Source organism: Ambystoma mexicanum, chromosome 2p (genome assembly GCF_040938575.1).
Source record: "Ambystoma mexicanum isolate Mex_15411 chromosome 2p, UKY_AmexF1_1, whole genome shotgun sequence".
Lineage (NCBI taxonomy): Eukaryota > Metazoa > Chordata > Amphibia > Caudata > Ambystomatidae > Ambystoma > Ambystoma mexicanum.
In genome coordinates, this window is record NC_090923.1 from 121,773,932 (window position 1) to 121,798,850 (window position 24,919).

At 47.1% G+C, this 24,919-nt stretch overlaps 1 protein-coding gene across 1 annotated transcript in view; it reads right to left on the minus strand.

Annotated features, from left to right (window-relative positions):
• Positions 1 to 22,882, minus strand: part of PODXL2 (podocalyxin like 2) — a 586,345-nt gene extending 563,463 nt beyond the window's left edge. Inside the window, exon 1 of the mRNA XM_069643373.1 lies at positions 22,648 to 22,882. Coding sequence (XP_069499474.1) covers positions 22,648 to 22,858 — 211 coding nt within the window. The 5' untranslated portion in view covers positions 22,859 to 22,882. The remainder of the gene's footprint in view (positions 1 to 22,647) is intronic.
• Between the last annotated feature and the right edge of the window lie 2,037 nt (positions 22,883 to 24,919).

The window sequence follows — 24,919 nt, forward strand, 5'->3', positions numbered from 1 at the left end:
AATTTAAGCAACATGGACCTGCCCCGGAACTCTAGAATGATAAAGGCAATGATCCATCAGCCTGGTTTGGCTGATGAAGAAACCATAGTGCCAACAAAGGACGTGTCTACCTCGAATCAGCTGGGTAAAGAAACGGGAGCATGTTTAAACGCGCTGGCTAACAATTTGGCTAATAAGTGCGTGCCAAACAGTTCCCTTTTGGAAGGAGTTAGAAACACGGAGAAAGATATACACAACGACTGGGAGCTTTCATCTGAGGAATCAGGGGGTGAATCCGCTAAACAAATACCAAGACCCTCAAAGAAAAAAAGAACGAAAACAAAAAAAGACCCTAAATCGGCAAAACCGAAAAAAAGCCATAACTAATAAAAGATTGGGAAAAGAGGCAAAAGAAGCAAAACTGACACCAAAAGGGATGGACGGCGTTAAAATGACTAAAAGGGGAAGCACTTCCACCAAAAGCCTAACCAAACCATTTCTATCGTATCCTCTCAAGGCTTTCTTTACATCACAGGTCAAAAGAAAATATACTATGGAATTCAAAGTTTCAGATGCTGAGATGCTGGAAGCTATACACGACCCTCCCGGGTCAAAGCAGAATAAAACGGATCTATTTGAGGGCCAATCGCCAAAAACAAACTCGTCTGCCGTTGAGCCTCAGACAAACGAGAAAAACAGTCACACGGAGGAAATGACAAATAAAGGGGGAACCAACCAAAAGGACATGCTTCAACCACATAACAGCATGGCGCCAAAGAAGAAGGATTTAAACGAACATATCAAAAAAGTGAATGTGCCACCCCAGATGCAATCAACGCTGGAAAAGCCAACTGAGGAAAACCTAATGACGGAAGACTCAACGGCAATACTATCGCAAGAGGATCTAGGCCAAAGCTCCAAATTGGCTGGAAAGGAACAGAGGCATGCATGGACAAAGCCTCGTCCGGAGACAGGCATACTTAAGACACCTTTTGGCTTGATGTCGGACGGTGAGGGCCCCATACAGGCTTTCGAATTACCAAAACAAAGAATCTCAACGGGCAGAATTAGAATAGAGCAAGACCAAAGTGCGCAGATGGAACTTTCGGCCCTTGATTCACCGGCTCCCCGAAGAAGACTTGAGAAAAGCCAAATATCACCAGAAAATCGGCACCTTAGCGACATAGCAGCAGGTATGCAGAAGGTCTCCCCTAATAAGAAACCGGACATGATAGCAATTATGTCAGCAATGTCAGTCGTACTTGCACCATTCTGCAAATTGTACGAAGTCATCAAAGAAGAGATCCGCGACAACACGGCAATCTTGACAAATATGATCACAAAAGTTGCACACGTGGAAAGTTATATAACGGCGGTAGACGAACTGAAAAAGACTCATCATCAAATTAGAGGCAGTAAAATTGAAGAATTGGAAAGACAGATTGAAGCCATGCTGCAACGGAACAGTGCTCATACAGAGACTCCAACGGGTCCGCCACTGAACCATTGCGAAGAGGGGATGCGGAACTTAAAAAGCAACTTAGCTCCCCCTGATGTGGCTGCCAACCTAAAGAAGGTAAACCTCGCCAAAACTAAAAAGGGAGACCCACTAAAGACGAAAAGTGGACAGCCAGTCCTAATACTTAAGAAACTTGCACCTCCCCCGGAACAAAAAATAGTTATAGTGGAGGTTGAAGCAGAAGAACTCATGGAAATAAGATCTCCAAAAACAGCATAGGAGTTCTTGACAGACTCGGTCCTAATGAACTTATCCCAACATTGGGAACACCATGACTCTACTAGCAACGAGGACAAGAACACGTCTCTGAAAAAGAACAAAGAGAGTCTCAAGATGGCTGACCGGATGAATGCTACTTTAAAGAACGACCAGTCCGGAATCCAAGAGAGGCACTGTGAAAACTCGCCGAGAAATAAAAAGAGACGTGAAAGCGAGGACCTAGACCAGGCCTGTCCAACCTTTTTGAATGTGGGGCCGAAGCATTAGCTTTTTGTCACCCGGTGGGCCGGCGAGCCAAAAGTGAACACCCTCACCCAAAGCAGTATATTTAAAAGCGATGGTGTGCGAACTTTGACACAATAGCATCACAGGCATAGCCATGCAGTCCCAAAGATAGCTTTTGGTGTCAGGGGCAGTGATCAAAGGTTAGTTTCTTGTGATTTCTTCCAGTGTGTATGTGCTGATATTTCTCTGGAATAGTGGGGGCGACCGAGCGTAGCCAGGAAGCTATAACGATCTAGGGAGGGTTTGGGAGGTCCCCCCCAAGATTTTTCTTCCAAATATGGGCTGAAATTGTGCATTTTACAGCAGGAAAAGTGACCAAAAAGCCATAAATTTACAATCAGTTCTAAAGGGGAACATGTACATTCCATGTCACCAACAGCAGACAAGAACATTGTAGAACACAACACATTTTAATGATCAATGTGTCCACAGTGTAAGACAGCACTGTCACTGATGTAACAAATTGGCATGCTGGTTGTGCCCAAAATATGCCTCTGTGGCAACATGTCTATGCTGGCTTTTCCCAATTTAGGCCCGCATTGTCCTAATCTGCTAATCTGCAAGGAACTGGCCAATCCAGCCGCAGTCTCTACCTCTCCTGTTCCTTTCCAGGCCCTCTGTGCGGCACTGGCCTCTCATTTCATCTAAAAAACTCAGGACATCCTGTCCGCACTCTCCTCCTATCCTCTCCCTCCCCCTACTCCCTGCTCCTCCTCTGGCCCTTCTGCAGCCACCCATCCTCCCTCCAACTCTTCCTTTCCCCTTTTCTCAGCAGACGAGGTTTCTAGACAAGTCCGATCTATGAAAGTCTCGTCGAAACAGGTTTACCCCTGTTCTTCCAAAACTATCAAGGACCACATCGACTCCCTGGCTCCTGCCCTGGCTGATTTCTGCAACCACTCCTTCGCCACTGGAGTCTTTCCATCCCCCCTGAAGCACTCCCTTGTACACCCCCTTCCTAAGAAACCCTCTGCTGACCCCACTTGCCCGGCTAACTATGGCCCAATCTCTATCACTCCCTTCCTGGGCAAGCTCCTAGAGAAAACTGGACATCTCCCAGCTGAATCTCCAAACTGAATCTGTTGGTTGTCTTCATGACCATCAGTCTGGCTTCAGAGCTGCCAGAAGCATGGAAACTGCTCTCCTGCGTATCTGTGAAGACATGCTCTCCAATCTTGATTCTAACACCCCTTGCGTCCTCATCCTGCTTGATCTCTCTTCTGCCTTTGATACTGTCAACCATGCCATCCTGCTCAACCGTCTCTGTGATAACCTGGGTATCACTGGTCAGACTCTGGCGTGGCTGACCTCTTTCCTCTCTGAGCGACCCTCCCAGGTCCAACGAGGGTCCTTCCTCTTCTCTGTCTTCTACACTACCTGTGGTGTCCCACAGGGGTCTAACCTCTCTCCTCTGCCCTAATGCCAGCAAGACTGAGATTCTCCTCATCGGCACACTGGCTCCCTCCTTCCCTGTAGCTCTCTGGCCGGCCTCTCTTGGCCCTCCTCCTGCTCCCACCTTTGAGGCTAAAAACCTCGGGGTCATCTTCGACTCCACACTCTCCTTCTCTCCTCACATCCCTGACGTCTCTGAGAAGTCACACTACCAGCTGCACCTACTCAGAGGTATTCTTCCTTTCATCTCCTTCCCCCAGAAGCTCACTATCTCCAGAGCCCTGGTTCTCTCTAGGCTGGACTATTGTAACAGCTCTATCTAAATCTGCCTGCCTCTACTCTCCGCCCTCTGCAACTTATCCAGAACAGGACTGCGAGACTTGTCCTTGGCCTCAAGCCCAGGGATCATATCTCTCCAGGACTGAAATCTCTGCACTGGCTCCCAGTGGCTGCGATGATTAAGTTCAAAACTCTCTGCATTGTCCACAAGGCCTTCTGGGGCCACAATACCTTCAACTGTCTCTTCCTAAATACCTTCCTTCCCGAGCCCTTCGCTATTCCGCCTCCAACTCCCTCAGGGTCAGTCGCTTCTCCAAGCAACGAGTTGGTGGTAGATCTTTCTCTTCGGCAGGGGCCTCTCTCTGCAATAGCCTTCCTACCTACCTGAAACTTGAGGAGAACCATCTCTGGTTCCGGAAGCACCTCAAAACCTTCCTCTTTGCTTCTGCTTTCTCTCCCCTGCTGAATTCCTGGCTGAAACTGCACTGGTTACCTGGCCACCATGCCTGATCTCAGGCCTAGGCACCACCAGCTGCACACCTGCACTGCCTCCCTGGCAAACCCCTGCACCTGGGGACTGTTTCCTGGATCCCTTCAGTTCCCGTACCAGCACTTATGTCTGCACTTACCTTGCACTTGCCACCTCTGGCTGTTTATTATCTTATTTTTTGTACTACCCCTTGTACTGCACTTTCCCCTCTCCCTTCCCCCACGCACTTTTCCCTTTCCCCCTTCCCATGCACTTGTGTGATCTGAATGACACCTGGCCTAGTAAGATTGTTGTCTGTCTTCCCGTTGTTCCCCCTCCCTTGCCTCATCGCGCCTCGAAACACTTGTGTATAGGCACGTTATAAATGCCATATCATATCATATCCTCTACAAAGCATGATTGATGCTGCCTGAGCATGTGCAGGGTGCCCAATACATATGCCAGCTTATCTCTGTAATACACATTCATTACTTCTGTGGTAATGAAAGAAACATAATCCAATTCCAGGGTGCACCTGAGGCAGTAAAATCCTCCGCCATGGACTGGTTTATTGGTCGGACCCAAAATTGTAGAAATAAATAAATTAATTGTGTCCACGGACCTGACAAACAATGAACAAATAAATAAATCGGGCAGGGGAACCGATTTATGAATTTCCCAGGTGGTGCCCAAATATAGGAAGTGACATCACCAGCAGTTATATGACCGCATTTGCACGTAGTCGCCAACTTGGTGCGAGTGGGTTGGGGATGCAGGACAGTGGAAACATTGGCTAGCATATACGGCATATTCTAAAGTCAAGTAAGAAGGAGGTTTAAGTCTTCCAGTTGCATTCCAGTAGGCCAATACTGTCCCTTCTCCACCCCTCTATAATCATCCAGGTTGTAGTAGACCTCAAAAGGCAGAGCAACACAACTAGGATGGGAGAACAAAATGCCGTCCCATCCTGTAGGTGTGTCAAACCTCAGAGCAAAGACTGTGCGTGTGCCTCCTACCTTGGAACACAATCTCAGTAATTTGGTGCAAATCTCGCAAGTGGGTGCATGGGAATCCCATGCGTGTGTGTGGGCTGCAGACCCCGGATCACTTGCTCACTTCTTCACTGTGAAACTCTGGCCAAGGCAGTACTGCCCCAATGGTGAGAAGTGTCGTATATTCACATTAACTAGGCTTAAGCACGTTGGGTTATTGAATAGTGCTGCTACATTCTGAGTAATTCCATCCCTTTAAATATATTAGCTCTTGTATAACCACAACAGTGTTGATTTATTCTGATGATGATGAAGATGATTTTAGATAGTTAGGGTTCTGTATCTTTAAATGTACTTCAGATCTTCAGATAGCTCAGGGGCAACGTGCTCGCCTTGGAAGCAAGACGACATGGAGCAACACAGGTTTGATCCCTCTGGGTATATTATGCGCATTACAAATAACCAATAAAAATAAATAAATCTGCTGAGAAGTGCTAGGGCCTTGTCAATAAGAAATATAGAAGCCCATTAGCTCTGCACCATTAGGCCCTGCACGTACTGTCCCATTGAATGCTATTACACTGAACAAGGTCAACAGTAAGGTTGGTCCATACTGGGTTCTATGTGATCATTCTGCATTTTGAAGACCGATTTATTTCGGCCGATTTGTGTGGTCAAAAGGCCGAATTATCACATTCTGCTGCCCACCCACCCCACTAAACCCCCCAAGAAGGTGATCCCACCTCACCCCACATTCCCACCCTCTCCCACGTTGTAACCTTCCTTAGAATTCAGTTACCTCCCTCAACACCTCCGTTCCCCGCCCATAGCATAGCATTCACCCTCACCACGTACACACTCAGAAAACAGGCAAACAGTCTCATTTGCCCTCTCCCTGCCACCTCCCCCTGCAGATGCAATGCAAGAGGGGTGCACAGATGTACAAATACATCCAATTCAAAAAGATTTTTAGAAATTGAGGGACAGACTTGCTTGCATCTGTGCCTCCATTTCTAAAAATCGTTTTGGGTTGGGTGTACCTCTACATCTGTGCACCCCTCTTGCCAAGAAGGCTGCACAGATGTACAAATACATCCAACCCAAAAAGATTTTTAGAAATTGAGGAACAGACTTGCTTTGCATCTGTGCCTCGACTTCTAAAAATCTTTTGGGTTGGGTGTACCTCTGCATCTGTGCACCCCTCTTACCTAGAGGGGTGCACAGATGTACAAATACATCCAACCCAAAAAGATTTTTAGAAATTGGGGGACAGACTTGCTTTGCATCTGTGCCTCCATTTCTAAAAATCGTTTTGGGTTGGGTGCACCTCTACATCTGTGCACCCCTCTTGCCAAGAGGGGTGCACAGATGTACAAATGCACCCAACACAAAACGATTTTTAGAAATTGGGGGACAGACTTGCTTTGCATCTGTGCCTCCATTTCTAAAAGTCGTTTTGGGTTGTGTGCGCTTCTACATCTCTGCACCCCTCTTGCCAAGAGGGGTGCACAGATGTACCAATACACCAATCCATGGACCCGACAAACATTGAACAAATAAATAAATAAACAGGACCATGGCAGAGGCAGTAACAGTCCTCCGCCACGGCCCGGTTTATTTATTTGTTCAATGTTTGCCAGGTCCGTGGACCCGATTAATTTATTTATTTCTGCAATGTTGGTTCGACCACCATTGCAGAAATAAATAAATTAATTCGGTCCACGGATCCAACAAACATTGGACAAATAAAGAAATAATGGCCTGTTACTGCCTCTGGTGCCCCCCCCCCTTTTAGGGGACACCAGAGGCAGTAACAGTGCTCTGCCATAGCCCGGTGTATTTCTATATTTGTTCAATGTTTTCTGTACAGCCTCGCGGGCCACATGAAATGGCTTGGAGGGCCGCATTGTGGCCCGCGGGCCGTATGTTGGACTACCTTGACCTAGACAATTTGCCAGCACGGAAAACAAGATGGAGAAGTAGAACCAAGCTTTACCATCAGAAAACAAAAAAAGAGAGTCGTCTATTTAAAATAGAACAACACAACGCAAAAAAAGAGTTCCTTATACTGAATAGACCCATGGTGGTTCACATAATGAAGAAAACAAACTCTCTGCGGAATTTCAGAAGCAAAGATCTGAATCTAGTAGAACCGTACCATAGAGGGAAAACAGCAAAAGCACACCTTCACATAAAAGTGGAAGGTTCAAAGCATTTTGATCACCTGGCCTTCAAGGAACTTAAGCAGAGGGGTTTTCTACTAACTGAAATGAATAAATCGGAGAGAAAGGAGAGCGTTTCCGGAATAATCAGCATGCAAGTGAAAAAACAGCGAAATGAACAGCAGGGTAAAGTTGAAAGTCCAGTTGACCAAAAGAATAACGCTGATTCCACTAAATCACACCGGCCACAGGGTTTTGGGAACAAACACAAAGAGGGACACAGAAGAAGGAGCGCTCCTCGCAGTCCCAGGAAACAGAGGCATCGTTCTGAGAGGGTAGAAAAGGAATACATGGAGAACGATCAGATCCGTGTTTTCAAGTTAGAACAACTGGACGCAAAGAAAGGCCATGTCCCATTAAATCTGCCGAATATCCTGCAGATTATAATGAGATCAAAATTCCTAAATCACTTAAGATCCGAAGACCTGAAGCGGGTTGAACCATATCACATCGACAAAAGAGCCAAAGCCTACATATACATCAGAGCAGAAGATTCGAGGGAAATCGAACAGTCGGCATTTAAAGAATTGGAGCAGATGAGCCTCCGTTTGACAGAAATAATCAAACGAGAAAGGAGAGAAGGTGCAACTTCCAGTGAAACAACAATTAATCAGACTTCCCACTCCAAGCCATACGACCAGGGGCAACAACTAAATAGAAGCCTGGTTTCGACAGAGCCTAACTGCCGACCATGCAGAGATCCTTCTTCGAAATCTGACATGCCAAAACATATGAAAAGGCGTTAGAACTGGGTCAACGGAATGGGACGTGGAACTGGCTGACATCAGCATGGAATAAGAAAACATCCAAATAGCAGCGAGATGGGCCGACCCTCGACAATCCCCCTTTCAAAACGGTCGGAGAGGAACGGCCCGCAAAGAAGCTTTTCCGTCTAGGATCGTGGAACACGCGAGGTCACTCGCACTTAACGACGGTTGGAGACGTGAACCTGGGAAAATTTGACATTTTATGCCTACAGGAGACGTGGCTGATGGCAAAACCAGCGCTTGATGGCTTCACTGTTGAAATTTCTGCAGCTGAGAGAGGTCCGCTAGGAAGACCGTCAGCGGGTTTATTAACAGCTATTAAAACAGGATTGGTCTTTACGGAACCACGCAAATGGAAAGAATCATATGAGATGCTAGTGACTTTAACTACTTGGTCCCAATGTGACATAAAAAAGGGAGGAGAGTACACGAATCTGTTAGCATTTATAAATTGCTATTGGAATCCACAGCGGATGTCAACCAAATCATTTTGCAAAAACATGAGTACCACAATTGATCAGATTTATGAAGATTTCGAAGATATTGAAATCATCATCTGTGGAGATATAAACACAAATTGTAGTAATCCAACTCGAGCAAACCGTACCATCGAGCAGCAACAGGTAATAGGGAATTCAATTAGGGAGCGAGGGAAAGCATGGAAGGACCTGATCTCCTCAAGAAATATTCAAAACATAGAGACTTTGTTCCCTAACCAGATAAACTGTCCAACGTGGGAACGGGGGCCGTCAATAGCAACTATAGATTACATCTGCATTTCAGCTGGCCTAATTGATTGCATGGAAAGTTGTCAAGTGGAAAGAACCATCAACAGTGATCACAACTTGCTGATATGCACATGGCAAGGAACAAGATCAGTCAAAACTGAATATCCGCTGGAAACGGAAATAAACACTCAACAAACACGCCTAAGGCTAACGGAAGCCGACATCTTGAAAATCAAAAAGGCATGGGACTGGAAAGTCATGACCAATAGGCTGAACAAGATGGACGAAAGACCAGACTATTTACTGTTGCTATTGCCATATAAAAAACCACTGAAGGGAAGAGATCCAAAGGTTGGCCACCCGAAACATGCTTTCAATAAAGAGTTGGTGGAACAAAGAAAACTGGGACGCCGCTTGAAGAAAAAAGCAAAGAAAACTAATACCAATGAGGATTGGGAAAAATGTCACCAAGAAATAAAAAGGTACCAAAACTGGCTGAAACAACAAAGGGCAACCCAATATCAATGCGATGCTGAGGCCATGATCAATGGTTTGGCAGGCAAGAAATGAAGTGAATTTTGGGCATTGATAAAAAGTACAGTGTCGACACAAAATGCCCCATTAAGCAACGCAGTTTCGGAGTCCAAATGGATACAGTACCTAACGCTGGAATTTGAAGAGGCAAAGGAACAACTATCAGATGATGTGGAGGCCAAATCCCTTTTGGGCTAATCTGTCGAATCCCGAAGACATCGAAGAGAAAATCAAGAAGCTAAAGGCATCTAGAGCTCCAGGACCTGATGGACTGACAAATGTCCTACTCAAAGCATTTCCAAAAGAGTGGTTGATCGTGATCAGTAAGATATTTGCTGAATGCGAGGTTAAACAACAAATCCCAGAAACGTGGCAGAAAGCAGTGATCGTCCCGATCTAAAAAAAGGGGAGCCGTGAGGACCCGGAAAACTATAGGCCAATTGCCATGCTCGACATTATAGGCAAAATATACGCGACCCTCCTGTTAGACCATCTTAGAGATTGGGAAAAAAAACAGCCTGGCAAAGGATAAGCTACAAACGGATTTCCAAAAAAACGTAAATACTTCAATTAATATCATGATCATTAACATTTTAAAAGCCAAAGTAAAGGCGGGGGCCCCACAGATCCATCTAGCTTTTATCGACTTATCCAAAGCATTTGACAAAATTGATCGAAATTTGCTTTGGACTAAACTACACACATGGAATGGCCCCCAGTCGGTGCTCGACCCAATCAAAGCACTCCATTCACAAAACACCGTAAAAGTGAAACTAAATCTGCAAGGATTGTAATCTGAAGAAATAAAAGTTAATAGAGGAGTCAAACAAGGCTGCCCTTTGGCACCAGCCTTATTCATCGCTTTCCTGGGTGACCTACAATACTCTGAAACGGAGGTGAGAAGCTTCCCCCCAAAAATGGGTAAAACTAACATCCCTAGACTGCTATATGCTGATGACGTGATTCTAATCGATCAGACCAAAATCGATTGCAACAAAAACTCTCAAATCTGGCAAAATACATCAATGACAATCGGCTTGAAATCAACAAAAACAAAAACAAAATTTTAATGGTTGAAAAAGCACCAAACAAAAAATCTAAACAGCTGGCTTGGTTTTTGAATAACGTCAAAATTGAATCAGTCAAAAACATCAGATATTTGGGCGTAGAAATTGACAGTTCGGGAACAGATATGGCAATGCAAAACATGCTATGGGTCAAAGCGAAAAGACTAACATCGCAAATGAGAGTCATCGACAGAAAATTTGGGAAGTTCTCATTATGCCCCGCAATAAATTTCTATAAGGGGAAAGTGGTTCCAGCACTAACCTACGGGATGGAGGTCTCACTCTTCATGCCAATCACGATCTGGAGCAGACTGGAGGGAATGGTCTGGAAAGCAGTCCTAGGAGTCCCTAACTCTACATCAATGGCGGCTATCAGAAGAGGGCTGGGCCTGGTATCCTTAGCATCCACGGTAGACCAAAGAGCCATGAGTTTTTTAGGAAGATGCTACTGGCTGAGAATTTGCCGGCTCTTAACATCATTAAAGATGAAATGGAAAGCGGGCAATGTCTAGCCCTGAACAGCTGGGTGGAAAGGAGGAAAGACAAACTACAGGAAATTATGTGCACAGAAAAAGAGCTGATAGAGAATCCTGACAGAATTAAGCAAAGAATGGAAATGATGGATTGGATATAGACACTTGAGTCAGCTACAGAGAACAAACTACTATCACATGTCCCCGCAACTTTCAATAAAGTGAAATCACTGTTAAAGTACTGCGTCAAATTCCCAGAACAAAGAAAAAGAATGCTGTTCATGCAAGCGAGATTGAACTTACTCTTAACCCAGGAAATCCGAACCATCAGGGGCGTCTCTGTCAAGCAAGAATGTCGGCTGTGTAAAAAAACGGAGGTGAAGGAAACTCTGAGACATTTAGTTATACATTGTCCTAACACCCAACATAACAGAACTGTCCACCTACTACCGCTGATCGAGAACCCGTGGATGATGTGTGAAAATGACCTATGGAATAGGTTGATATCGGGAGAAACCACAAGATGGACTGTGGCAATGGCGAACATAATCGACGCAATTTTACGACAGATTCGGGAGGTTCCGTCACCCATTTAAGGGGAATGCCGGATGGACACACCTAGAGGACTGAACCTTCAACGGCTGCAAAGGTGTTTGATAAATTTGCTCAGGTTTTCCTGATCAAAAAAGTCAATAAAAAAATAAAAAAAATAAAAGTTAAGATTGTATGAGAGGGAATGTGCTCTTCTGGCTAAACTAGGCACTGTGGAACCATAACACCTGGGCTAAAATTCCAGCACCAAACTTGTGTGATCCTGGGCAAATCAAGGAAACTTTCATTAGAGCTTCTACAAGTGATTCAGCTTTATTTCCTCTGTTAAAAAATGCAAAACATTTACCGCTATAGCATCACTGTAAGACCCAAGACCACCCAAAATCCACCTACCTTAGACTTCATCTTCATCACCTTCTCACCACAACCTTTTTCTTACATGTCCCCACTGCTGGTGGGCCATGGTGTGCTCAGTGACACAGGGATGTGTCTGCGCAAATAAGGCTACCATTCGCATATGAAGAACATGGGCATGTGAGACTGCACCTTACATGTGATGGCTATACCTGGAAGACTGAGAATGCCTGCACAGGGCATATGGTGGCAGCACATGGGCATGGTAAACTGGACATCACGAGTAATGAGTTTATCTGTCGTACGAAGCTTAACCATAAGATGGTACTGCTTGGGTCAATGAGACTGCAGGTAGCATATTATTTCAACATGTGGACATCTGAGGTGGTATTTAACATATGATATATATATATATATGTGTATGTGTGAGGCTTCAACTGGCATAATATGGTTCTATCTAGCCATATGGGACTGAACTGGCATATGAAGGCATCTCCCCTGACCTCTGATGGCTCCGATTTGTGAGCCCTCGGCATGGCATGACTGCACCCATGGAATATCGAAGCAGCACCCTGGTTATATGTGGCTGGCAACTAAAGCAGCCTTCTTTAGAACTATTCATCAGTTTATTATTCATACATTTATTGTACTTTTTTTTAAAAAAACTCATGTGTGACATCATTTAAAGGGATTTAATCAACGCCATAGGTCCTGTAGTATCACTTCCTGTGATGTCATTGGGGTCAATGGGCATTTCATCAGGTGCGCGATTTCACTTCTGCTACTATTGGTAGTTAATTATTATTATTAATTTATTATTATTATTAGGATATTTATTGAGTGCAGACCTAGCTTCGAGAAGCAACAGAGCGCTTTACAATCACAGGGGGAAGAACATGGAGAGGCGAGTAAAGAAACAAGGGAGCGGGGGAGCAGAGGAGGGGCAAGATGGGAAAATTCTGACCAATGGATTTACAAGCTAGCAGGGGAGGGAACAGTGGGGATCAGATCACCCAGACTCAGGTGGGGGAGTGGAAGGTGTCTTGTCTGGACCTAGGTGTTAGGGAGAAACTATTCCTTGGAGAGGAGGGTCTTGAGCTCCGTCCATAACTGTTCAATTTGGTGAATTGACGTTTCTGGCTTAAGACCACTTATTTTAAATCAAACGTTTTATTTTAAAATGGTTTCACTTAAATAGTAAAAAAAATAGGAGACAGAGCTAAGTTGGCTCCAAGATGGCCGAACTCCTTCGATCTTCATAGGGTTTGCTCTTCAGGCCCCAGTTGTGTGGTGGGGAGTGCAGCCCCACAGCCGATGAGTGAGTGGGTCCTGACAGGGGAAGCTCCAGCACTTCTGATCAGTGACCCGAATTAGAAGTACAGTTGTTCTGGGTAGCAGATTCAGACGGTGTTCCATGTGGCCTCCTCGGACTATCGTCCGATGGACAAGATGGTGGCCACGTTCCTTCTGAGACTCCGGAAGTCCAAATCCTGATCATTGAAAAGCGGTGAGAGCCAGTGGTCTCATGAGGTGGAATTCAACTAGGAAGGTCAAGAGCCAGGGTGCAAGGTCATCCAGGCGGCTACAGTCGAACTGGAAGCGGCAGCTATTTGATCAGCCCACAGAGCTATACGGACTGGGATTTCCTGGTCACTAAGGGGGACACCTGGCGACAGCGCTGGTACAGAGGGTCTAGGAGAGCTGCTGTGGGTTTGTGCACCCCCAGTTTCTAGGATGGAAGATTCCCCGCGTCCACTCCCCTTTATCCCAAGAAGTCGACCATGCTGCAGAGTGCACGGAACATGCTGTGGAAGAAGAGAAGTAAAGCCTTGCAGGTGTAGGTAGACATCTTGAAACCACACTGAGACCACATGGAGAAGGCGGACAGAGCGATGGTGAGAAACGAGTGTACGTAACATGTCCCAGCCAGAGCCATGGCAAGGGATGCCGGAAGCTTAGCAGGTGCTTATGGAGTCAATGCACGCCCCAGATAGGGAGACTCAGGTTAGTAGATCTGGGACCACTGTGGAGGCCAGGCACGGAATAAGGGACACGAGGATGTCAGGGCCGGAGAAGTGGAGGACTCTGGGGTGAACCAATCATAGCACCAGGGCCGGCCTTAGTGGTGGCAACGCCCCGGGCAGTAAAACAGAAATGTGGCTCCTCCTCCCACGCGTCCCAGGTCATGCGGGAGGGGGCAAATATTTCAATAGGCACTGATGCAAAAGCATCTGCGCCCTATTGTTATTAAATGCGCCCAAGAGCACGGCGCATTTAATTTCAGTAGGGCGCCTGCCTCACCTTCTCACACCACACCGACTCGGGGGGGGGGCCCTGAAAGACTCCCCTGAGCTGACGTGGCGGGAGGCTAATGGCCGTGCGCCCCAGGTTGGTCACCCGGGTGGCCCTGCACTAAGGCCGGCCCGCATAGCACACAGAGTTTCAACACTGTACGCCATCTTGGATCATCTAGATAGAGAATGAAGTGAAGAGGCTGGGGGATGGGAGCAGAGCCGCCAGTATAAGGGTGCTGGGCCTACCGCCAAGAGAACACTGACCATCTCCTCAATGTAGAGGCTACTGTGGCAGCGCAACTGAACAAATCGGACACTGGGGCGAGGGGGCAGTCATTTGGGTTGCTCTCAGAGTGGGGTTGTGCAATGACCCTAAGGGGACAGAAACTGCGATTGCCACACGAGTTATTGCTGACCTCGGGAACAAGGTGCCGAAGACCACACTGATTAAAAAGGGGATTGAGTTCTGTGGTCATCGAGTGCTCTTGTCTATGCACCTGTGTCCAGGAAACTTGGGATAAGGAGGGGACTCCAAAATCTGAGGAGTCAACTTTTGAAGTTGTCAATCGACGCCTCAGCGCGGCTTGCAAAAAGTGTTTATTTTTGCACAGATGTGAAGGCCGCCAAAAACTACTTGTAAGAAGCGTGATCAGAGGGGAAACATCTCATGCGTTCTTCACAGGTGCAGGGATGTAGTCATGTTTCCTGCTCTTTATTATTATTATTATTATTATTATTGTATTTATTACGCAGGGACCTGGCTTCGAGAAGCAACGGAGCGCTTTACAGAGGTATACACCAATACAGATACACAACGGAGCACTTTACAAGTCATAGGGGGATGGGCACTGTAAGGTAAGCAGATCAATACAAGAGAGCAGGGAGCTAATAACAGGGAGGGAGGTGGAGAAGGGGGGCAATTAGGCAACAAAGAATCAACACGCAATCAGGCAACAGGGAGGAGCAGATCGTCCAGTCTCAGGTTAGATTGGAAGTGGAGGGGTGTGAAGCTAGGTGTTGAGGAGAAGCCATCCCTTGAAGAGGAGGGTCTTGAGATCCACCCTGATATACAGAAGTGAGGGGGTGAATCTGTGGCACAGCTGTGCGCTCTCTCTATATGGGTTCCATGATATGTTGGTGTTGTGCAGGCCTGGTTTAGCCCCTTCACGTTCTCCTATGAATAGGCCCCTTTATGCTGGCCTATTCCGAATAGACCGCTTTACGCTGGCCTATTCCGAATAGACCGCTTTACACTGGCCTATTCCGAATAGATGCCTTTACGCTGGCCTATTCCGAATAGATGCCTTTACTCTGCCTGATCCGAATAGACCCCTTTACACTGTCCTGTTCGGAATAGTCCCCTTTACGCTGGCCTATTCTGAATAGATGCCTTTACGCTGCCCTATTCCGAATAGATGCCTTTACGCTGGCCTATTCCGAATAGATGCCTTTACGCTGCCCTATTCCGAATAGATGCCTTTACGCTGGCCTATTCCGAATAGATGCCTTTACGCTGGCCTATTCCGAATAGATGCCTTTACGCTGGCCTATTCCGAATAGATGCCTTTACTCTGCCTGATCCGAATAGACCCCTTTACACTGTCCTGTTCGGAATAGTCCCCTTTATGCTGGCCTATTCCGAATATGCTCTTTAGGCTGCCCTATTCCGAATAGATCGCTTTACGCTGGCCTATTCCGAATAGGCCCCTTCATGCTGCCCTATTCCGAATAGATGCCTTTACGCTGCCCTATTCCGAATAGATGCCTTTACGCTGCCCTATTCCGAATAGGCCCCTTCATGCTGACCTATTCCGAATAGACCCCTTTACTCTGCCTGTTCCGAATAGACCCCTTTACTCTGCCTTTTTCCGAATAGACCCCTTTACACTGGCCTATTTGGAATAGGCCCCTTTACGCTGGCCTATTCCGATTACATCCCTTTACGCTGGCCTATTCCTAATAGGCCCCTTTACGCTGACGTATTCCTAATAGGCCCCTTTACGCTGGCCTATTCCGAATAGGCCCCTTTACGCTGCCTGTTCCTATTAACGCAGTTGTTCTGTTCTTACTTTCATGTGTTCCATTTCCCAGCCCCAACCCACTCCACTGAGAGCTGTCCATCATGTATGTAAATCATGCAAGAGGGCCAAAGAAACAGTTAAGCGCTTAGAAGAGGACTGAGGTGAGGTTTATATAAATCTTTATGGTATGTCATTTAAAATGGTGCTTTTCCTGTTGAAACGAAGAATGGTGGTGTCTTGCTGTATCTGTTTCTATCCATATGGGCCCTCCTCTGCATGTATTATTTTTTTTAAAATACACGATTTATTGCATCAGAGGGTATAAGAGACATGGTATTGAAGGCGTGGTGGTGTAATCATGTACTATAATGAATAGAATACACCCAGCTGTATATTAAAATGGATCTTGCAAATACCCTCAGAGTTCGGTGACCTCCTAGAGGGACTTGGCCTGTGGCCTTGTAGTCATGATCTCCTCAGTACCTTGTAATGTCTTTATGATGTTCAGTTAGGGATCACTCTGAGTAAAGAGGCTGCCCTTTTTGGCTAAAAGGAGGTCCAACTCTAGGAAGGTAGCCTTCTCCTGGAAGTCTTTACATGTGAGGCGTTCATGAGGGGGAAACTGGGTGTTACTTCTAAAATCATCTGTTGCTTCAACTTTAATTGAAATTCTCAAACAGCTGAAAGCAGAACATTTTGTGAAGTGTTTAAGCCACTGACTGCAACCGGGAGTGGACAGCTTGGCTCCCCACCTGAGCCTGAATTTCCAGTACCTACCTAAAACCGAATACAACCAAGACAGAATTCTCCCTCCTTGGGTACAGCTCAAGGACCCCCAAAGTCTAGACCTGGCTGGCAGAGAGGGCACTCAATGGATTCTGGCTCTGCCTTGCCCGCAAGACGAAGTCCCTCGGGTTCACTATTGGTAGCAATCTCTCACTCGAGGTACACATCACCAAGAAAACACAGCAGATCACGCTTCTGAATTAAGAACCAGCGTCTAGGTGCTCGTCCTCTCTCACCTGGACAGTGGAAACCCAGCACCCACACTGGCACCCCTGAAAGCCATGCACCAGGCCGTGGCACTCCTTATCGCCAGCATGAAGAAATTAGATGGCATCACCCAGAAAGAACAGCCCTGGCTAACCCTACCACCCTATGCCCGACTCAAAACTGACAGCATCACCTACAAGTCAATGGGCCTCATTACGAGGAGGGCGGAAGGGGTTAACGGCACCGGAAAAGGTGCCGGAGCTGTTAACCCTGTACCGCCCTATTACGAGGTCCAGGACGTCTGGTTTTACCAGACGTCCTTTGCGGGTCCTGCAAGGGGGCAAGCATGCTAACAAAGGGCCCGGCATTAACGGGCCCATTGTTAGCATGCTCCCCATTCCCATTGAACCCTATGGGGCTCGAATGGGAATGGGGATTCATTTTTACCGGGACCAAGAAAAGGGTATTTACCGGTCCCCCTAGGTCGGCATGACCCGATAAAAATTCTGTTCTGGCGGCAGCCGTGCCCTTAATTAGGGCACGGCGACCGCCAAGGTCCTAATGAGGCCCAATGACTACTGCCATGCCCTTAATTCCTGGCCAATTAACTCGAGATATCGTGAGTGCAACACAACACACTAAGCCACGACTTCCACCAGTTAACGGCACCGGTAAAGGTGCCGGAGCTGTTAACCCCGTACCACCCTATTACGAGGTCCAGGACGTCTGGTTTTACCAGACGTCCTTTGCGGGTCCCACGAGGGGGCAAGCATGCTAACAACGGGCCCGTCATTAACGGGCCCGTTGTTAGCATGCTCCCCATTCCCATTGAACCCTATGGGGCTCAAATGGGAATAGGGATTCATTTTTACCGGGTCCATGAAAAGGGTAATTAACGGGTCCGCCTAGGTCGGCATGACCCGATAAAAATTCAGTTCTGGCGGCAGCCGTGCCCTTATGAAGGGCACGGCTACCGCCAAGGTCCTAATGAGGCCCAATGACTACTGCCATGCCCTTAATTCCTGGCCAAGCAACTCGAGATATCGTGAGTGCAACGCAACACACGAAGCCACGACTTCCACCAGTTGCAAAGTAAGAACTGTCGCAACAAAGAAAAACAGGAAGCAAGCCTTACCCGGCTACACAGCAGGTATACGGAAGAACCTCTCCACGGACATCAGGTAGGCCACCCCCACCCTGCGCTTCCAGAAGGAGCTGGAAACTCAAGTCACCCTGCCTAGTGCTCCAACCACCCATCCTCTTGCAATCACGTGCCTCCCCTCTTGGACAGAGCACCCATTGCTGGCCAGCTAGGTCGACACTACATGAATCCATGCACACGTGTTATGTAGATTGTCTAGTAGGGCGCACTATCACCACGGTCTGTGGTCTTTTGGAGCTGATAAGTGAAGGAGGAGGTTGGCTCAGGAAAGTCGAGCTATTGTACATATTGACCAAACTGTGTGATCCTTGGCAAATCTCTTTGCCTAATGAGAGTTACCTTGCTTGCCGAAGTTGGTGCTGTTTGAAACATGCTCATTAATAAACTGGATATCAAATTTATTTTGATTTATTTGTGTGTAGCCCCCAGCCTCGGAGGTTTCACAGCACTATGAAGGTTACATTGCAGGTGGCAGGGTTACTGTTATGGTGGCAGACAGTGGGATTCTGGCGCAGTAAGGATAGTACAGGTCAGAGTGGAGAGATCATGGTTCAGTGGCAGATTTCTGGGAGCTCGTGCAGAAGGTTCAAGGGTGAATCAAGCAAATGGAATGTTAACACTGATGCCATCCACTTCTTTTCAACAAACGTCATTGACACGACACCAATCTTTTTCAAGTATATTGTTCAAGTATCAGAAAATTGTAAAGTCCCAGTTGTTCATCTTCGTCCCAAAACATGGCGCCTTTTCGGCCAATTCGAAGGACTGTACGCGGGAAGCAGAGTGTGGGATTGCTTGGTCTGCCGTGCAGGTGGTCGTGGTCCTCCTTCTCCGAACCGGTATGCCACAGGCCAGCAGGCAAGCCGGGCAAGAGTGGGTTACGTTGAATCGAGGACCCATGGGGTTGGTTCCTTGATGGTGGCTCTTGCCTTGCAGATGGGGTTGGTTCCTTGATGGTGGCTCTTGCCTGGCACATGGGGTTGGTTCCTCTTGCCTGGCACATGAAGTTGGTTCCTTGATGGTGGCTCTTGCCTGGCAATTCTGCCACGATTGCTTCTTGTAGAGGCCACCTGGGGCCACCTGCTTTTGGTGTCCTAGGCAACTATCTTGGATTTCGTTGCAGCCCCAAACGTATATTCTGCAATTCAGGAAAAGGCTAAAACTGCGCCTCTCAGTCAATCATGTGATTCCATGCCTGCATTCGACAGAGATCTCTTGATTATCCTACGTTAAAGTGACCAGACGTCCCGGTTTTGCCAGGACTGTGCCGGGATTGGGACTTCTGTGCCCATGTCCAGGTTTTACACAAGGGGAGAGTGACAGTCCCATTTTTTTCATACAAACGATTCTCAACTATATAAACAGTATTAGATGTTAAGAATGTTGGCATTATTAGGATGAGTTCGAACCCCCAACATTCCAGGTACAAGCCTAATGCATTAACTGCTTGCACCACAAAGACCGGCTGAGAGGAAAGTACACAGCAAGCTATGTGATGTCAAGCAGAGCAAAATCACCTTTGCTATTAATATTTGCATGTTTTTTTGTGTGTTATAGTTGAGATGCTCAACATTTTGACACTAAATACCAATAACAGTCAAGTTAACTTGTTGTACAAATATTGTACAAATATAACATTACAATACATAATTCAATCAGTGTCATGCTTGGTATTTACGTGTTTTTATCAACACTCAAAGCTGCACAATTTGTATGCATATACTATGGAATTAGGGTGGGGGGGCCGGGAGGTCCGGTTACGGAGGAGGGGCAGTCCTTCTTTTATGTTGTTGGCGGTGTCCCGGTTTTTTGTCTTGAAAATCTGGTCACCCTATCCTACGTCCGGTGTGATTAATTCATCCAGTCATACAGCGCCAGGGAGCCACTGCGGTGGTGATAGTGTGTGGTATAATTAACATTAACATTTATTTCTTCGAATTCTAGGGAATGGAATTTTGCTTTGATATCATACGGATGACTTCCCTATTTCAATGGGTCCCAGTGGGCTTCTATCGCCTGCTGGGGATCGGTCACCCATTTCCCCCAGGGCAGACCACGGGGGTGGGGTGCGGAGCAGCTGCCTCATTCCCATTGAGGGGAGCCCTACAGAGTGGGGTAGGGCTGTGGACATTTGGCGTGTCGTCTACCAAACCTAGAACCACAACACTGTTGATGTGCAGCTGTCCCAGGCCGGCATATGGAATGGCAGGTCCTGGCTATCCCCGATGGTGTCAGCATTTGAAAGTGACTAATATTCATTTGTGTGTGATTAAGGTGTTCATTCTGTAATTGTTATTGTATTGTTGTGATGTTCTACCTTCTCCGGCCACTAGCTGTGTAGCTAATCACTCTCTGGTGCTATGGCGGCGGCGGCGACTGCATACTCCTTTTTATATTTTACATTAAATTATTTTGAATGCATGACTACAAGAAAATGCGGGACTGAGTTAGCTACTTTACACCTGACATGGAACACCTTCAGATGATATGATATGATAGGTTATTTATAACGCGCTTAATACCCAGAGGTTTCTAAGTGGGGATCAAACCTATGTTGCTCCGTGTCGTCTTACTTCCAAGGTGAGCACGTTGCCCCTGAGCTATCCTCCTGAGACAAATCTGAAACCTCTCTAACTCTGATAACTCTCCCAACTCTTCCTCTGTTACCATGGTGCACTTTGGGGATCCCTGAGTTTGGCTGTGAGGTAAAAGAGTGCCGGTATTGGTAAACGAGTTTGGGGGTAGTTCCTCCAGCATTACCACCAAGCATGTAGTCAGGCTGTTTGTTCTATGAGCTGCGTCGACTGAAGGTGGCGGGTTCTAGGGCTTGCAATGCTCGCCATTAGTCTATGAGACTTGGGTTTGAGTCCCGGATATGCCACGAGGGCAGTGATATTCAATTGTATTTATGCTGAGCCCCCCCCCCCGAATAAAAATCTTATTGCCACCCTGCGCTCCTAGATGCCATTTGTGCTTATATTTTCTATTAAAAGCAGTCACAGAACTCCTTTTTAGTTTAGGCTATTAGGTGGCAGAGCACGAGAAATGCTACATGAAGCGGAACACAAAGCTAGAAGGTGTTGTTTGGTTATTTGCCCACACACGAACTGCCCATCGCCATGCTAATCCCTATGGCCGTTCCCGCCCACGTCCTGCCCACCCAAAACCCCTATGCATGGGAACTCTTTGAGCTTCCTTTAATCAAGCCTTACCATCAAACTGTGTACTTGAATTGCCTGGCAGTCTTTTTTCAAAGCAGCCTTCGAAATGTTAATGACTTCATTGGAGTTGGAAACCAGCTACTGGTGTAATAAAAAATGTCTTAACCAAGTATGCCTTCAACCACTCGATGCGTAAGCAATATGTGTGTCCTTCACTGAAGTCCTGTTAACGAAAAACATTGACAAAACCAACAATTTTGGCTTGGGTATAAGTATTAGGCGTGTGTCAGGCACTGCCATAAAATGCTCGGGTTATCGCACCCGCTACCACGAATAGCCAGCTAATACCACTACGGTAGTGCCTGGCAAGTGCCTTTGTCATGCCTACTGCAAAGCCCAAACTGTTGGCATTGTCAATGCTTGCTTGTAGAGCCTCGCTCTATTTTTTGTAAGGACTCTGCAGGAATTCTCGGCGATTTAACGGCTATGCATAATTTTGTTCTTACTAAATTGGCGAGTTTCTGCGCTTGATTTACAAAAGCGTTTTACAATGGAACGATGCTATTGTAAAACGCTTTGTACATCAGGTCAGGCCCTTCGAGTTATCGCTCGGAGCGTAAAAACCTTGCACCAACTGTCCTAGTGCCGTCCAGTGCAGGGTGGCAGCGTAAGTGGCTGTCACATACTCTGGTGGCAGTGAGCCCGCGACACCTGGTGACTTTACCCAAGTATTGGGGCTCGGGGGCGGTGGGGCACAATCCATGGCCCCCCCGCCCACAAAGCCCCCAGTGTTGGGAGCTGAATCTTCCGTACAGGGGGGGGGGGCGACAGTCCTGCCATCAAAGATGACAGGGAACACCCATCCCTTGCGAGTCTCAGATAGCTCAATGGGTCAATGCAACTGCTGGAAAACTCTCTGCACAGCCAGCTACAAACCCTTAGGGGACGTGACGACTATTGTCATCCCTACAGAATTCGTAAAAGCAGTGTCATTCTGTTGAGCAATAGGAACACCTGTTACTTCCAGCGCCACGAAGCCACAAGAAAATGCGCGAAAGGAGCGCATTCTTATTTTAGCTAAGCCGCAGTAAACGCGGGCCGCACAGACACATATAGAGTTAATAATAGCTAATAATAAAGGCAAGGAGGCAAGGTGTGTGGGAGAAGCGAGGGCTGGTCACCTACCAGACACCACGAGCAGGAGGCGCGCCAGGGTCATGGCTGCGGGAGGAGGTAGCGGGCCGACAGACGGGGGAGCGCATGAGCCGTCTCCCCTCTGAGCCCCCGCGCTGTCTGCCCCAGGCGCTGCGGCTCCCGGGTCTCGGCGGCGAGAGATGCTAATGCTGCGCCAGGCAAGACGGATTCCACATCCTCTCCCCGCTGCTGCATGCATCATGCGGGGGTCACCAGCACCGGCCAGGGGTGCGCGTGCGCCCTCCAGTGGACGTCTCTGTGAACTGCAGATAGCACGTAGGGTCCTCGCACTGGAGACAGGAGAATGGGCGCCCTCTGGCGAGACTCTGTGGACGGTGCATGCGATGCTCCGAGGCGAAAATAGAGCATTTTCCTAGCAGTGGACGAAAGCAGACACTTTCCGCAGCTCTAGACAGAGGGGAGTATTTATTTGTTTATTGTTCGCTTGTTAGCCGGTTATACAGGAAGTAAACACTATTTCAAAGCACCCACAGGGCAACAGGGAGGGGACAAAGGATGTGAAACTATTAAAATACATACAAAATATAAATACAGTGGGGGGGAGACAAACCTACTATGCCTTGTGAGTGTTCAGAACGTGCAAGTGCAGAAGGGAGGGGAAATGGGATGGGTGCTTATGGGAGAGCAACGGGTGAAGGGCAATGTAGGGTAAGTGCAAGCCTCCAAGGGTGGAGGGTGAGCCAAAGCGAGTGCTGAGGATAGGCAGAAGCTGGGGCAATTTGGTGTGGGAGGTCAGGGCCCTGTGGATGCATAAGGGTCCTGATCATCAAACAAGCAACTGTGAGATTAGCAGAGGGGGAGGGAAGGAGGAGGTAAAAAGGAAGGGCTTGAGAATCTTCCGGAATTTAGGAAAGTCCTGCTCAAGACAAAGGGGGAGGGGGAAGCTGTTCCAAAGAAGGGAGCAGGCTGAGGAAAGCAATCAACCTCTTGCCCTCAGTTTAGCGGAACACTTTTCATGCAAGGAGTTGGTGCCAGAGGAGCGCAGTGGTCTAAAGGGGAAATATTTAGTAAGAGAGAGTTGCAGATAGTGTGGTTCCCAGCCCCAGACAGCCTTGTGGATTTGAATTTAATCCGTGAAGCAACCGGGAGCCAGTGAAGACTTTGTAGGGCAGGAGATATGCAGTCTCTGGGCTTGAGGCAAGGATAAGTCTTGCTGCCCTATTCTGGATTAGCTGGAGGGGTCGCAGAGTGGAAGAAGGTAGATTCAGGAGGAGGCTATTGCAATAGTGAAGCCTAGAGAGAACCAGGGATCAGCTAACACTGAGCTTCTGGGGGAAGGTGAGAAAAGGTAGATTTCCTTTGAGAAGGAAGAGTTCAAAGTTGGACTTCTTGGCAATGTCCTGAGTGTGAGGTAGGAAGGAGAGAGAGGAGTCGAAGGAGAAATGGGAGGGGGGAAGAGCAACAAAAAAAAAAGTCCTGCTATTTTCCCCCCCAAATGCAGTGTGCCCCATTCCATACGTTATGAATCGTACACACACCCCCAATCAACTTTTTTGGTAACATCAGTGGCAGATGTCATTTTAATGCACACACATAACAAACAAACACAATAAAACTGCAGGACCATTAAAGATGCAAGAAACTCGTCTACTAGAGCTCTGTCTAGGCACTGTGGGGCAAAATACATGCAAACCTCCTAATTTCCATATGGATTGCACCAACAGAAGTAAATTCACAGAAAAGCACATTGCACGGAGCATCATCGGTCTTTTATACTTACAGGTGCCATGGCAGCGACTTTAGAATAAGTTGCATACGTAAGCCAAGTGGCAAATAACTATGTGGTGCAAAATTCCTAATTTGCACCATTATTGAATATGGAGCAACTCTATAGTCATTTGGCTTTTGTTGTTGTAATAGCATGAAATATTAACATAAGCTATGAAGTGACTCAGTTGCGGAACTGCAGATAAGAGACGATTAAATGGTTTGCCAGGACCACACACTTTGGATAAATGGTGAAACCGGGACATGGACCATTTAAGCAACTGAACACATCTTCCTAGGTTTAGTTGGTATAGATATTTATTAAGGTTTTGCTTTGCACTTCATATGCTTAAATAATACTTTATTTATAGCAATGCCTGTAACGCTCACCTGATTCCCATAGAGGCGCCGGTCTTGACTGGGCGTATACCGTATCTTCAAAGGTGATGTGTAACACACGGCTGGCTCTTTGGGCTGAACCTCTGTGCACTGTATGTCTTACTCGAAGGGTAAGATGTCTGCAGATAGAAAATAT